General features: G+C 39.5%; 1 protein-coding gene across 1 annotated transcript in view; it reads right to left on the bottom strand.

Moving 5' to 3' along the window:
* LOC101467299 (glutamate receptor ionotropic, NMDA 2C) overlaps window positions 1-15,079 on the bottom strand; it is a 63,608-nt gene that overhangs the window by 28,188 nt on the left and 20,341 nt on the right. Inside the window, exons 5-9 of the mRNA XM_076887653.1 lie at window positions 8,372-8,437; window positions 6,532-6,720; window positions 5,406-5,746; window positions 4,899-5,013; window positions 296-507 (exon numbers count right to left, since the gene is read on the bottom strand). Coding sequence (XP_076743768.1) covers window positions 296-507; window positions 4,899-5,013; window positions 5,406-5,746; window positions 6,532-6,720; window positions 8,372-8,437 — 923 coding nt within the window. The remainder of the gene's footprint in view (window positions 1-295; window positions 508-4,898; window positions 5,014-5,405; window positions 5,747-6,531; window positions 6,721-8,371; window positions 8,438-15,079) is intronic.

The following is a 15,079-nucleotide window of genomic DNA, read 5'->3' as shown; positions in this document are numbered from 1 at the left end:
GCTATAACCAAAAAACATGAAACTAGACCATTTATTTTGTATTTTATGAATATATGCTGACATATGTTGTCCTCTTTTCATTGGCCAAGACCACTGCTTCAGAGGTTTTTTTTTGAATGCATACTGAAACAACGCCACCAACACTGTGTCACTGGAATTGCACAGTTTTCATCTATTTAGAGCCACAGCACTACATTTCATGAGACAATGCTGTGGTATAAACATCTGTGACCATGTATTTGCTTACATCTATGTATTTATTAAGCTGTGCGTGTGTTTGTGTTGCCATGTGTACCTATCTGTGTAATTGGACTGACGCCTGCAGGGCACAGTGTTGCGGACACAGGTACCCGTGCCTGGGTCTACATTCTCAACCATGACGAACGGATGCTCCTCCAGCGTAGCCACGGTCAGGTGACGATCATCAGACACATGCTCCAGGAAGTTGCCATACCGAGGCCAGATAGGGTAGCGAACTTGGAGGACGCCCCGGGCATACGTACCCACCTGAGCAAGAAGCGTGAGAGACAAAGATCTCATTGGTATCACATGTGAGTCCCGACCTTCGTGTCAACACCTTCCCTCTTCACCTACCCTGCCATTCCTAACTTCACAGGATGAATAATTTTTATAAAAATTTTATAATGAAAAAATGCATGCGCTGACCTGGAGGAAGAGGATAAGAAGATCAAAGGAGAGTATACGCATTAACACATGCTGAGGAGACTTAAAAGTGTTTGAGAAAGACTTTTACTGGGGAGGAAAAACCCCTCAGAAACTAAAACAAAGAGTAAACCAACTGTATCACATTAATAATACAGCCCAGCATGTGCTGCTTTCGCTGTGTGTTCATTTTGTTGACTGATTATTCAATTAATAATTTTCCCTTTTTTTAGACTAATAAACATTTCGAAATGTCACTATTCATAATGGTAACTGTTCAAGTGATTACCGCTATTTATTTTGTGTGTTTAAAAGATTTGCTGCATTTGTAGAGCCGGTGTAAGTAAAGCTCACTGAACTGAAAATAAATGAACAAACTGAGATTCTGACAGATTCGTTAACGAGATTGCTACTGAAAGAAAGGAATAGACTGCGTATTTTAATGTCACGGAAGCCACTTTTGCACCAGAATTGCTGTACAATGTCACATCACGCAATGGATAGTCCCATAGATGTCGGCGGTAAGCTCAACGAAACTCTCCCCATGAGGAGCAAGACTGTTTGTCACATCAGCCAACCTAATGAGGCGTGCTGAGCTTGGCCAGCGCTGACTTACTGCATATGAAACTCACTCCCTTACAGATTTAATGAGACCTCTTTTTCATACCAACTCTTGATTCTTTCTTCACCTTAGTCATACTAATGTTTTTCCTTCGTCATACATGGGCGACTTAAGGATCTGTATAAAGGTGCAGCACATAAGGCTGTGATTTGTTTCTGTGCGCCGTCTGTGAACGACAGAATGGCAGAACTGCCAGTTTTGAAGATCAGTCATTTGAATTTATGGGATCCTCGTGTGTCTGAGCATCTTAAGCATCTTAAGTGCTTTCACTGGACCAATCATTGAATACTGGGTTAAAATATGGTGTGATGATTGAATGTGCCACACTCCTATCTATCAATCCAGTCAGGTTTTGACAATAAGTAATGCATTTACCTTGCTTTAAAAAAGAGTCTCTTTGTCAATGCCAAGACAGCACTAGGTAGTAGCAGAGTAGTTTTATGTTTGGAGTTATTTTTTTCTTGAAAATACATCTTTAAAACACGTCAGTTTTCTCGCTCTCTTTTTGGCTGTTTCTGCAGCTATTTTTCTCTTTTTTTACACATTTTATTGTCTGTGAAAAGTGACAAATAATGACCTCTTTCTGCTGACTTCTGTTAATTCAAAACCACTGCCAAGAACCAAAGAGTCATGATTCTAGGATTCACTGAGCGAGTGACAACAATAAGCTGTGAATAACAGATCCTTCAATTTTTTGTAACAGAGCCAGAGAAACTGTCATTACGCTCCCCTATCCTAAGCTTCTTGTTTAGTTTTTCAAATTCAGAAAAAAGGTGCTACTAAACAGCAAAATGTCTACTGTTAGAGCTTCCTATTTTGCAGTTCCTTCAAAATAAAAGGGTACTTATTGAGCCTGAAAATGAACTGTCATTTTCCATTGTGTTTGCCATTTGTGTTTAGCATCTTGTGTTTTCCTTGTATTGTAGTTTATTATTCTCGCCTCCTCTGTGTCACTGGAATCTTGTTCACTGTAATTTTTCATGTGTCTTATTTTAATTAGATGTTCTTGTTATTTCTTCATTTTTTTTCACAGTCAATCAGGAAATATTTCCTGATTTATCTCTCTGTTAATGATCTTGATTATGTGCACCTGTTCCCCACCTGTTTCCACTTCTCTAATCACCCCTCTGTATATAAATAGTCCCATCTTACCTTTATTGTTTGTGTACCTTACCCAGGGTGTGCTTTGCTTTCCTGGCCAAATGATGATGAATGATTGCTTGTTGACTTTTGTTTTGTTTGCTTTGTGGAGTTTTGAATTTAGCCTAATAGAAGTTTCTTTTAGTTTGGCTCTGGATGCCTTGGGTCCTGTGTTTATTTCCAACTTTCTGCTACCATAAAACTGTTTTTTTTTTTTTTTTTTGTTGGGACAATCTCACTTTAGGTCAGTTAGAGTCTATTTCAGAACAATGGTGAAGTGAAAAGGCTATACTGCACATAGCTTGTGTTTTTGCCAGTAAGTCATATTCAGGAGGCACTTCACCCCTACAAATTCACCATACAGTAGTCAGGTTTTCCCAGCATTAGCTGGCTTCACAAAACCTAAAACCCAAGTTGGAGATAATGGATAGCAATTTCCTTTATCAAGCTTCAGGCTCTATGTGTGCTCATATAAAATGAGGGTGTCCGATACATCATTCGACTCTTCCTATGCACAAAATGGATCGATGGGGCACAGTCTGTTCCAGTCATACACATTATCAGTGGAAAAGGTGATGGTGCTGCTCTCTAAAGAATACAACACTATTGCTGCAAGTGAGATTAATGTTACAGGAAATCATTAATCAAAACTTCAGAGCAGTTAAATAAATATATATTAATGTGAGTTACTGCTCTGTGCTGCAGCAGTTTAGAGTTGCGAAACTAAACAGTATATATTTAAGCACTGAATGTTGTTTGGTGTGTTCAGTTCTGACATTGTCCCATAAATGGGACAATAAAGAAAAATCAATTATTTTATTGATCGAATAGGTATTTTTAGTGATAAATAGCCTACAAAGCTAACTGATCAATTTCAGTTGCAGATGCAGCAGTGTGAAAAATATTAGTTTCGGACTAAACGTAAATCCTTTAATTCAAAGTCCTTTAAATTCCTGAGACACTGGGATACCAGAAGTTTGCACTACTGTAACAGAGGGGTTAAGATCTACAGGTTGCATATAAAAAAACCTGCTCCTTCGGCAAGTATCATACCAACAGGATACTGTAAATGAAACAATATGCAAAATTGCTCCAGATCAGTTTATGTGTTCGCTGTAAGTTACCATGGTGATCTAGCCATGTTAAAACAAAGGAAAGAGGAAGAAAAGAGATCCTCCTCCACTTTATATTCGACTTACCTCACTTATACCCCTCTTGTCTACTCTTTGGGGTTGGGCAAGAAGTCTGTTTTTCCTTTAAACATTGCAGCTCTGTTGTTAATAAAAATAAAAGGCAGAGCTGTGTGACAATTCACATCTCCCATGTATATAATTTTATTGATTATCGCTGCTTTGTATTTACTGTGTTGAGTCTATAGGTGTAAAATTGATACAAGATAAGACCTGGGAGAGGATCCTGGCAGTGAAAGGGGACAAATGTCACCCAGCAGCACCCTTCAGATGATGATAAGGAATAACAGCATGTTAAACTGTCAGGCTGTCACAATGAAAAGAGAGAAGCTTGAAAAGAGCAAGTACTCCACGACATGTCATTATAACGGATGAGATACCTGACACAAAGAGGAGAGGGAGAACAAGCGGCGAGAGATCGGGCTGTAATGAGATGGGATTGAAAAGGAGGGAGAGGATTCGCAAAATTTAGATGCTTGTATGGCATCTTGTCAGATGTCTTGTTATCTGTAACTTGTGAACGTCAATACCTGTGCTCGGGGACTAACATGGGGAGGGAGAATACGTGATTTTAGGATCTACAAGCACAGACGATCCTAACCCCACTTCAGCACAATGACATGTCCATGTTCATACACATATACACACATGCACACACCAGCCAGGAGGTGACATTGATAAAGTAGGTTGGTCTTTCCAGGGCAGAAATAAATGAGTTCAACTGTAGCTGTGAGATTACGTTTAGGTCTCTCTGTTCAGTCTGTTTTTCAATACACCCTCAGGCTTTGACTGCGTGTGTGCGCTTGTGTGCGTAAAAGGGATTGAAAACACTCCCTAGGCTGCAAGGCATGGTTATGAGGAAACGGGAAGGATTCATCCTCACCAGGAAACAAAGATGCACACTTCTATTGATCTGAAATAATGATGTCAAACTTCAAGTCTAATGCAGTTTTTCAGGTGTAAACTATCAGCATTTATCCAGATTAGATCTTTAAGTTGGATGCTTTCACACTTAGAGGCTGTGATTCTGAGCCTATGGAAGTAATGTCCATCATTTTTGCTAAAAAAACAACAACAACTGTGCTCTTCTCATGTCATGACAAGCCTGAGCACACAGGCATGATACACATACCCACACCAACACTTATGATGTCTGTTAAAAAGTGCAAACATTTTGAAGGAGAAACAAAATCCCAGATTTTATTTTAAATGCATTTTGTCTTGCCCTGCTCATGGTGTGTTTCTGTGCCAGTGTGTGTAATTCAGTTAAAGCTTCTCAGTACCTTGTCCCAGATTCTGTCCCGGTCCAAAGAAATGATAACCATAGAAGGGTTTGAGAGGAAGCCTTGGTTGTTGAACGACAGATCTCTTCTCTCCCAAGTCACATTCAGCATGTGTCTAATCCCAACAGAAACATAAACAGTATGCAATCAAGGAAGTTTGACTTCTGCTTTCTAGAAATCAGAATATGCATATTCATTCACACGGATGCATGCACATACAATGATCACCTGCTAATTAAATCTAAAGCTCCCCCCGGGAGCTTAATCTAATGTAGGAGACTGGAAGTAGCTCATTAGGCGATGATAGCGGCAGGTGATTGGTCTGACAGCCTAGTGTTCCCACTGAGTGATTTCACTGTCTCTTAATACATTAATCCATGACAGACTAGACTGTTTATAATGAATCCAAATTAATTAGCATTTCAGACCACATGCTAAAGAGGCGCTATACTCGCACAAATTTCAATGAGTAACAAAACAAGTAACACCTGCATAGTGTTGCTTCACCTGAACAGAGTGTAGTTGTCTGAGTGTTTAGCCGGCTTGTTGCAGTCACCGTGTCCCTCGGGGATAAAACCATATTGCCGCTTGAAACTATCTGCCCCTTTGGCTACGATGGCGACACCCTCCCTCACTCTCTGCCGCAAGCTTTTCCTCCACTGGTCGGTAATCACACCGATTACACCTATAGGAAAGCTGGCAGGTGGAGAGCTGTCAGGGTTGCCCACGGCCAGACTGGGGAGGATCCAGATGTAGCCTGGCCCCAACAGACCAACCTCAGCGGCATTTTTAAAAAGGTACTGCGCCTCTTCGTGTGAGCAGTACGCCAGCAGAACCTGGGAGTCCAACTGCAGATGGACAATAAATCAGAATATCCTGAGCACGCTGCACTACTAAGTCATCAGAAGCAGCTAACTTGGATAACATAGATGTTTACTAAGTTTACATACAACAAAAGAAGCAGCTCTCATTAAAGAGGAAAGCTCACGGTGTCCACAAGATGCCTCGTCTCCCCAGCTGCTGCAATATTGAACACCTAGAGCTAACTTCCCTGTTTTAAGCAATATTAGGGTCTGCATATGGAGGCAGGAGGGATGCCTGTGGCAAATTTTCCAAGTCTGCCACCAGAACACAGCTTGTTTCCCATTTGGGAGGTTTGTGTTTTGCTTTGTTCTCGCAGGCTGATTACTTTCCTTTTCACTCATTTTGTACTTTTCACTTTTTACTCAGTATTTGGTCAGTTCTGAGCACTGAAAACGACTCCAAAAACATATTGCTTTATGTTAAATTACACGTTAATGTTAAAAAGATTAGTGCTGCAACATTATGCTTCAGAGTACCCACCCTGAACCAGTGCCATTACTTCGAACAGAGACAAAATGTCATAGCCGTCTGGCAACAGACAAAGCTAATAACATTTTAGTCTATCTCTGTGTGAAAGCCTTACAACAGATTGGTGACCTGGCCACGGTGTACCCCATCTCTCATCCTATGACACCTGGGATAGGCTCAACTACTTGCCTCCTGCCCCTGCGTTTCATGCATACTGCCCATTAAAACAGGAAAACAGTAGCTTGTGATTTAATCTCCCAGATAATAGAATCCCTTAACATTTCAAAGTGACTTGTCGTACCTGCTGAAGCATGCGTTTGAGCTTCATGTCACTTGCTCCAACGGACATTTCCAGAGACATTATATCCTGCACATTCCACAAGAAGTAGGAAGTATCTGTGTAGGACTGAACTATATCCACAAAGGTGTCGTAGCCCGGCATTAGGCTGGTGATCACAGCAAATTCGCCCCAGTCATACTCCTCCATCATCTGAAACAGACACATGCAGAATTATCAATATCTGCTGCAAGAAAAAATATTGTCACATCCTCTAAGGTGCAGTAAAAGTAAAGAAGTAGAGTAAATGGTAAACCCTAACTTGGACAAATGTATTATGTTTTAAAGAGTAGATTAATATATCTACTGTCTGCTATTATGGGTCATTAATGTCTGAATTTTGCATCTTAAAAAATCATGTTCAGTTCTTCCAAATGATCTCTCCTCATCCTCAGCTACCAATCACAAGGGGGAAAAGGTACAGTTACAGTTAGTGAGTGGGCCCTGGAGCTGTTGCTAGGTGAAACAGGTCACAAAGAGGGTGCTGCTTTAGTCGCTAGCAGATTGCAGCAGTCAGCTGTAATTTGCATAAAGGTGCCGACATGTCTTAAAACACTTTTGAAAGGCTAAAGGTTAGTAAAATTTGCTGCAGCCAGCACGTTTCCAAAAACACAACTTTTGCTCTGTAGACAAACATTCTCCGTTTCTGGTTTTTCATTTTTCAGTCTCAATATTGTTTGGCGAGTACCTTATGCGTGTCTGCAAACATGATCTATGCTTGATAGGTGCAACTGCTGCAAGTTGCAAGTGACCAAAGCAATCACAAGGAGGCTTTTGCTTTTACCCTCAGCAACTACTGGTTTCAAGGGGTAAAGGCAATTGATTGCACAAAGTGTCATGGAGCTGTTTTTTGGACAAAGGTTTTTCTGTTGTGAACTCTGAATTCTTGTTGTTGTTGCTGTTTAACATTATGTTGGCTTTCAGAAATGTGGCAACGAGAATGAAAAAGTATCTTGATTCCTCGATGTTTCAGTTCCTGGTTCTTTCTGTGTTTTCTTTTGATAGAGTTCTTCTTCACTTGTCTCTTCTTTTATTTGTTCCTGCCGTGTAGTTTCCCCTGGGCTCATTACCTCAGTTTCCTTGTTTGTGTATTCACTTCTCATTGCTCTATGCTTCCCTGTGATTTTGCCTGTGTTTCCTAGTGTTTCCATTCCCTATGAAATTATTCCTTGTGGCTAAAACTTTAGTTTACTACCATTTCGATTAAACAACTAAGACAAAGTGTTAACTAGTAGGCTTCAGAGGTGCAGAAAGGTTGTCATCTGACTTCTGGGTGTACAGAAGTCTATGGTAAAACGGCCCTCAGATGCCTGCTCTGTAACCTTAGTAAACACATGACTTTAAGGTCACCTGGTGAAAATAAGGTCTACAGGTTTCAAAACACCAAGATGACAGAAACCACATTACTTAGCTTAAAGCCTCACAACAGCACTTCACTGACAAACGCATGAATTCATAGTGTCCAAGTAATTTGAATACTGTCTGTGGTATTGAGTTGCTTTTGGTTTTGTTTTGATTGTACGGCCGAAGTGATTCCTCTTTTTATTTAGAAATGTATCGAGCCTAACTTTGGGTTTAACATCAAGACAGTAATGACAACATCAATCAAAAAATATACCTGCCAATTGTAAAATAAAAGTCTGCTGCAGATTGTATTCGTTTATGGAAACTCCAAATTCAAATTGGGGATCTGCAATTGACTTGTCAGCCTCATCCCTCTTAAGATTTAATGAACTAGAATTTTCTTTCCTCAAAACTGAAAGAATTAAGTTTTTGTCAGCTTTAAAATAATGCACTTCCATACCTTGAATATGCAGTTGACCTGCTGCTCCAGGGAGACTCCCATCTGCAAGAAAGAGGATCCTTCAGCCTGCAATGAAAAAGAGTGCTTCATTCAATGCTTGTGGTTGTCATGGTTCTGAAGGTGGATGATGCAACAGCAGCTCAGAGCAGACTTCTTTAGCGGGGCTCATGCTTGCTGTCACAGAGGTTTAAAAAAGTGTTGAGATCGAGTACCCAACGGGTTTCATTTCATTTGTGTTGTGAAATATTTTCACCCATGGAACAAAACTAAAATATTCTGAGTAAATCAGCACACAAAAAATCCTGGTACAGTGTTGAACCTGTCACAACAGAAGCCAAACTGACAAGATATTCACATGAACTTGCTCGCTTGTCCTCATTTTAGCAACATCTTAACATTGTTACAGCTGCAGAACAGTCTATTTAAATAATTAGTTCCCTTGCTCAGCTGTAAAACGGTCCATGTTAAAAGTCACCATGGAACAGTCTTACATAACCAATTAATTAAGAACCAATAAAGACAAAGACAGGACTACATTTTAAGAGGGTGATGCACGGGTGATTGCATTTGAAATAAAAGATCTTTAGAGATTTCAGCAGTGTCTTTAAAAAACCTTAATTGGGCAGTTTAAAAAGTGACCAGAAGCACACCTTTATAGTTTTACACATATGACAGCAACTAGTTAGCAATAGCTCCTTAACACCAGATAGCTGTCAAAAATACCTGCACCCTATAGGAATAAATGTCCTATAAGGAAAAAATGCTTTTATTTTTTCCAGGGCCTTGATTCCCCAAATTGGCTCTCAATGTCTCTGAAGTGGAAATATTCAGTCCTGCTGCTCTCTTTATGTTTTAGGCGTTAGCGTACATTTTCACACCTAACTGAAGTTTACCTCCGAATGAACAAAATCCCTCTTAGCAGTGCACTCATACACAGACTAAGCATTGGCTGCACTTTGATTCAAACAGCCAAACCAGACAAAAGAGTTAACCATAAATTTCCACAGTCTGGACACTTTGCCCCTATCTTTTTTTAGACCCGCATCTGTGATAGTTAAAAGAAGTTGGAGATCTAAGGGGCCTAATGGTGCTGCAGGGCATAAGCAGACCTGTGATGTAAGCAGGTGCAAGAATATGCAGGGTCTTGACACAAGTAGTGATATGTTTTAATTTAATAATGGGTGGAGATGGGGAGGTTGGTGCAAGAAACGCAGATCAGGGCAATATTGTCTTTTTAAAATATGTACATGGTATAGTACATGTACTATACCATGTAATGCACAAGAGAAGAAGGCAAACAGAATGAATGAGAGAGAGAAGAGCTACTGTTAAACTGTCAAGTGCCATTAGGGACCAGGTCTCAGATCTTTTCAGTCTGTTCTCGTCTCAGAGGTGACTAACTGTCATCGCTCCTTCCTGTTGCTTTTCCCTCTCTCACAGCTCAGAGCCTCTGCAAAGCCCAAGAGAGTTCTGCAGCCTGAGGAATACCACAGAAGTATCACAGCCAGACTCTTTCACTCAATTTCTACCAATTTTATCTCTGTCTGTGCTTGTTTGAAACTCACCTCTATCCAGAGTTGAAATGCTACCAGACCACGGACTGGGCTAGGCATCAAAATAGCTATAAAAATAGCAATACTGAGGCTGTCAGTGAATGAATAAAAAATGGCTGTGGATTGGCAGTCCTGGTTAGCTATAGTGCCCCACTTCAGCTAGTATGTCTATGCAGCGGTGAGGTGCATCATTAGAAGAGAAAAATACAATTAGTTGTGCCCGAGCTATTAAACAAGCTAATAACACGGTGACCTCCTCGGTCAAGTCGGTGCTTCATCACTATTCAGTTTGTCACATCAGAATCAAACATGTTTGAAGACATTCACTTTCTCTTCCATAGTGAAATCAAATGAGAATTACAACAAAATCCTGTTCTCGACTAACTCTCACAGTGACACACCCACACAAAGAGACAGAGTTCACCCTCCCTCTTTTCATCCTCCACTTCCCAGCCGTCTTGTTCTCACCACCTTGGCAGTGCGGCTGTCACACACAAGTGTAATTAGCAGTCCTACTGCAGCAGCGTATGGTAATATGACAGGGAGACTGTGGACATGGTGGCTGCTCACACAGTCCTCTCATTCCACGGGGAGAACTTTGTACTGTACCGTTGCTCAGCGGAGTGACTGGTGTCAGTCAAGCACACACAGATGCTCATTCACATATGGACACAAATGTATTACACAGTAATACCCAGACAGGTCTGCTAGATTTACCATTTTAATTGCTTAACAAAGCCCCCTACCACAAATCACAGCCAAATATTAGCATCCATTAATGCATCTGATGGCCACAGATAGTTCACAAATTACATCAATATGTATAAAAATAACAATATTGTTAGCATGTATTTACACTCACAAGCCACTTTATTAGGTGTTCAACTGCCCATTAACGCAAACATCTAATCAGCCAATCACATAGCAGAGACTCGAGACATGGTCAAGACAATCTGCTGAAATTCAGACGTGGGTAGAAATGGGATTTAACTGACTTTGAACATGGCCTGGTTCCTGGTGTTCCATAGGCTGGCCTTTTAGAAACTGCTGGTCTCTTGGGACCAGCAGTTTCTCACACAAACATTTTTAGGCTTTACAGAGAATGGTCCAAAAAAAGGAGAAAAAAAATCCAGCGAGGGCAGACTACTTTGAGCTAATAGGAAGACAACAGTACCTCAAATAACCACGCATTACAATCAAGGTATGCAGAAGAGCATCGCTGAATGCACAACAGCTCAAACCATGAAGCAGCAGAAGACCACTTCTGTCAACTAAAGAAAAAAACAGGAAACTGAGGCTGCAATTCACATACCTCACCAAAATTGCACAACCCAGTCCAACCCAGGAACTGAAGGTGAATCTAATAAAGTGGCCAGTGAGTGTATAGTGCACTCTTAACAAAAATGAGGCATGAAAGCCAGCTCTCCCCACAAAATCTATATTTTTTAAAGGTCAAAGGTCAAGGTCAAATTTATTTATATAGCACATTTCAAACAGCCGATGCTGCACAAAGTGCTTAACAATATAAAAACTACAGTAAAAATAAAGGCACTTTTCTGGAGGTACACCAAATGTGTAATATACTGAATGTGACAATTTAACAGGAAAATCCAATAATGGTGTTTCTGTAAATGGTTCGCTGTCAAACACCATCTTTAAACCCTAGCTAGATTATAAAATATGATTCTCGTCCACCCTTTCAAAGGGTAATAACAACATGCCCATGATAAAAGGTGCTTGCGTATTAGCAGGAGCAACGGGAGTGAGAACGCTCTGCACTGGGGGTATGAGATATTCCCTCTTTTGGCATTTTAATGATGCAGTAATGATAAAATGTGCTTTCTAACATGTTGACTCCAAAGACAATGGCATATAATTTACATTATTTCTGAAATCTGAAATTCATACCCTCTAGAATGATAAAAAAAAAAATTTCATCACCAAAAAAAAGACAACTTTGTAATGAGTGAGCCGTGTGTATTAAAGGACAAACAGGCACAACTCACGCCAGTAAACTGCAAAGGTTTCGCATTTTTTGTTTAATTTTTCATTCCATGAAAAATTAGTTCCTACCTGACTCCCTGAATTTATGATACATACCATGGTACTTTTGCTCGAAGTTGGTTAAAAAATGTGACAACATTTAACACCCTCTTGTCTGGGTGTAAAGTTTTAACAAAGCATAAATGTGTTTTTCAACCATGATCATTTCAGTCTACACCTTTGGGTCTTTGACACAGAAATTTTTTTTATTGTAAGAAGGTAAAAATTGATGTATCTTTCTAAATATGCTAAGGCCGATGCACAAACAAAGAAAGGAAAGAAAGGAGGCTCTCGTCAATTTTTTTTTCTTTTTTCATCAAGTTATCCGACATTAAAGCTACGATAATCACAGATATATTTTTGAAGACATGGTCTTGGTGACAGCTTCTCTCTTGAAAGGGACTATATCTTCAAAAGAAATGATCTCAGGCAGTATTTCAAAAGTAGTTGTGATGACTTGAGCATCAGCGACAGAATCAGATTATCTTTTGGTGCATTGGGGTTGGTGGAAGAAATCAAGCACATTCGATGGAAGTTGATGGAAATGTTTTTAGGGGACTTACTTGTCCTTTATATAGTGACATTTATCTCTTCATGATGTCAGGAAAAGTATTAAACTACTGAAATACTTTTATTACTACTTTGACCGACTGCCTTTTAGAAATTATTGGGTCATACTCATTGGATTTGGCCATTAATGTGATTTTATTCCCAGCAATGGAAAACTGTATCCAACGTGAATGCAGCAGCTCTGTTCTTCTCATGACCTGTTTATAGAGTGCTGTGGTTTCTGGATCATGAGGCCGAGGGAGAGCCAGAAGGGAGGCGGTGGAGAGAGGAAACAGAGGTGCAGAAGGACAGACAGAGAAAGCGGGTCAGTCTGGCAGCAGAAACAAACCCCTAAAAAAGAAACGTACACTGTGATCCAGTGACAGTTGTCTGGCTCACATCATCACTTTGAACCAAAATCACGACCAGCGTGTGACCTTAGACTGCAGCCAGTCCTCAGACGGTAACCCTTGAATATAATCTTCCACTGACAGCCTCAAATTGTAATAGATGATCTTATATGCTCGAATGCTCGAACTCAACGCTTTCTTTGCTTCAAAAATCCATCATGTTCACAGTTTAAAGGCACTTTTGTCCATGTTTACTGGCATCCACATAAAGCTGTCAGCTTTTCTTTTTTTTTTAAATTCCAGACCGTATCATCGCCTGCCAGTGCAGTCGCTCATTATTTGATGTTTGTAACTGTAACAAACAAAAGCTTGTTTGTGAGTGATCAAACATTTATGGCGCAAAACAGAGAGATTTAATAGTGCTTCACGAGAGCAGATAAGAGCTGTCATCTGCAGTTAATTAATTCCTCCTTTCCCAAAATGTTTCACGGCGGCTATTAAAATAATTTACTACCCTCTGTCATTATTTTAAGAGTGAACTCAACCCAATTTACAAAAGCAATGATGCTCTTTATATTTATGTCAAGTGAAAACTATTTGTTTTGTTTTTTTCAGAAAGACATTTTTTAAGATGAGGTGAGGTGATGAGGTAGTTTTTCTATCACGTCATTGCTATTATGTCCACTTCACTGTGGACGTAATATGTTCCTATGCCTCATGGTTTTTTTTTTAAATCTTTATCTCTTCAACTGCTTAAGTCTTTTCGTTGGAAGAAGTAATTGTCTTTTGTTTGCTTCTTGGATCAATTTAAAGGTTCTCAAAATTACGTGAATCATATATGTAGCCTACACAGACTCTAACCCATTAACACCCATATTGGATTTTGAACTGACTTGTTATCAGAATTAGAAAGACTTTATTTATCCCCAAGGGGCAATTAACATACAACAGAGCAGCATAATGTTGAATATAAGGACAATAAGAACAGGCAATGAGAGTGAGATAACAAATACACAGAATATACAGTATATACAGTTTTAAAATTACACAGTTTTAACATTAAAGTGATTGAAAGGTGAATAAATAACTGTAAGTGACTAAAATTGAATATTGTTATTGCATGCTCTCTACTATCATCTTTTCAGTAGATTTCAAGATACTTGGAGAATTAATGGTTAAGTAAATTACATTATGGAGATTTAATAATATTAAATTAAACTGCATTTCGTTGCCCTGTACCTGTGCATGTGCAATGACAATAAAGTTGAATTCTATTCTATTCTAAATAATAATTAAAGTAATGTTAGATGTGATGATACCAGAAATAGTGGATCACCTACTGGTGATGGCCAGATGGTGCGATATGGCAGCCTCGCCTCTGTCAGTCTGTCCCAGGGCAGCTGTGGCTACGACTGTAGCTTGCCTCCACCAGTGTGTGAATGTGAGAGAGAATGAATAGTGGAATTGTAAAGTGCTTTTAGGGTCTCGAAAGCGCTATATAAATGCAATCCATTATTATTATTATTATTATTATTATTATTATTATTATTTAAACCAACTGTTAACTGTATATTTCTGTACATTTAAGTATTATTATTCATATTGCCGCATTCATTGACCTTGTTTATAGGTAATTTCATTGTTTAATCACATTAAAATGTTCCTAATTTAATGTTTAAAAGCACCTGGAAAAGGCAAAATCCCATGTAAAATTAGGGCAACGAACTATATTGTCATTACTGAAAATAACCGTATTTTTATGAGAAAGTTATTTTCTGGTATTATTTTGGCGCCCCAGCTGCCAGAATATTACTGTTTTTTTTAGAATTGTTTTTTTTTACGGTGTATCATGGCACGCTGGTTACAATCTTCCACTGGGGATTTTGCTATGGTTATGTCTAGTATTTCTAGTGAATGCAGTGATGACAGACGAGAACACTTGCAGGTGATTAAAAAATGTACAGTTGTGATTTTAGAATTTTGGTATTAAAACGTATCAAGTATAAAAATGGCTGATTCTGGTGACATACCTACTGCAAATTGGGAAGGAAATTGGGGAGTTGTAAGTAAATACTCCCCTGGTGCCTGCATGTGGCTGCAGGGTGGTGGAGGGATTGAAATAGCAGGTAGTGATGTGGAGCAGGAGAGAGAGGGATGGGACATTTTGCAGCTTTAATTCACCACCAAAGTGGGAGAGTCAGGCATGTTACGTG

This window comes from Maylandia zebra, linkage group LG8 (genome assembly GCF_041146795.1).
Source record: "Maylandia zebra isolate NMK-2024a linkage group LG8, Mzebra_GT3a, whole genome shotgun sequence".
NCBI classification, from domain to species: Eukaryota; Metazoa; Chordata; class Actinopteri; order Cichliformes; family Cichlidae; genus Maylandia; species Maylandia zebra.
Note: the sequence above shows the minus strand (reverse complement) of the source record. Positions and strands in the feature narration are given on the sequence as shown.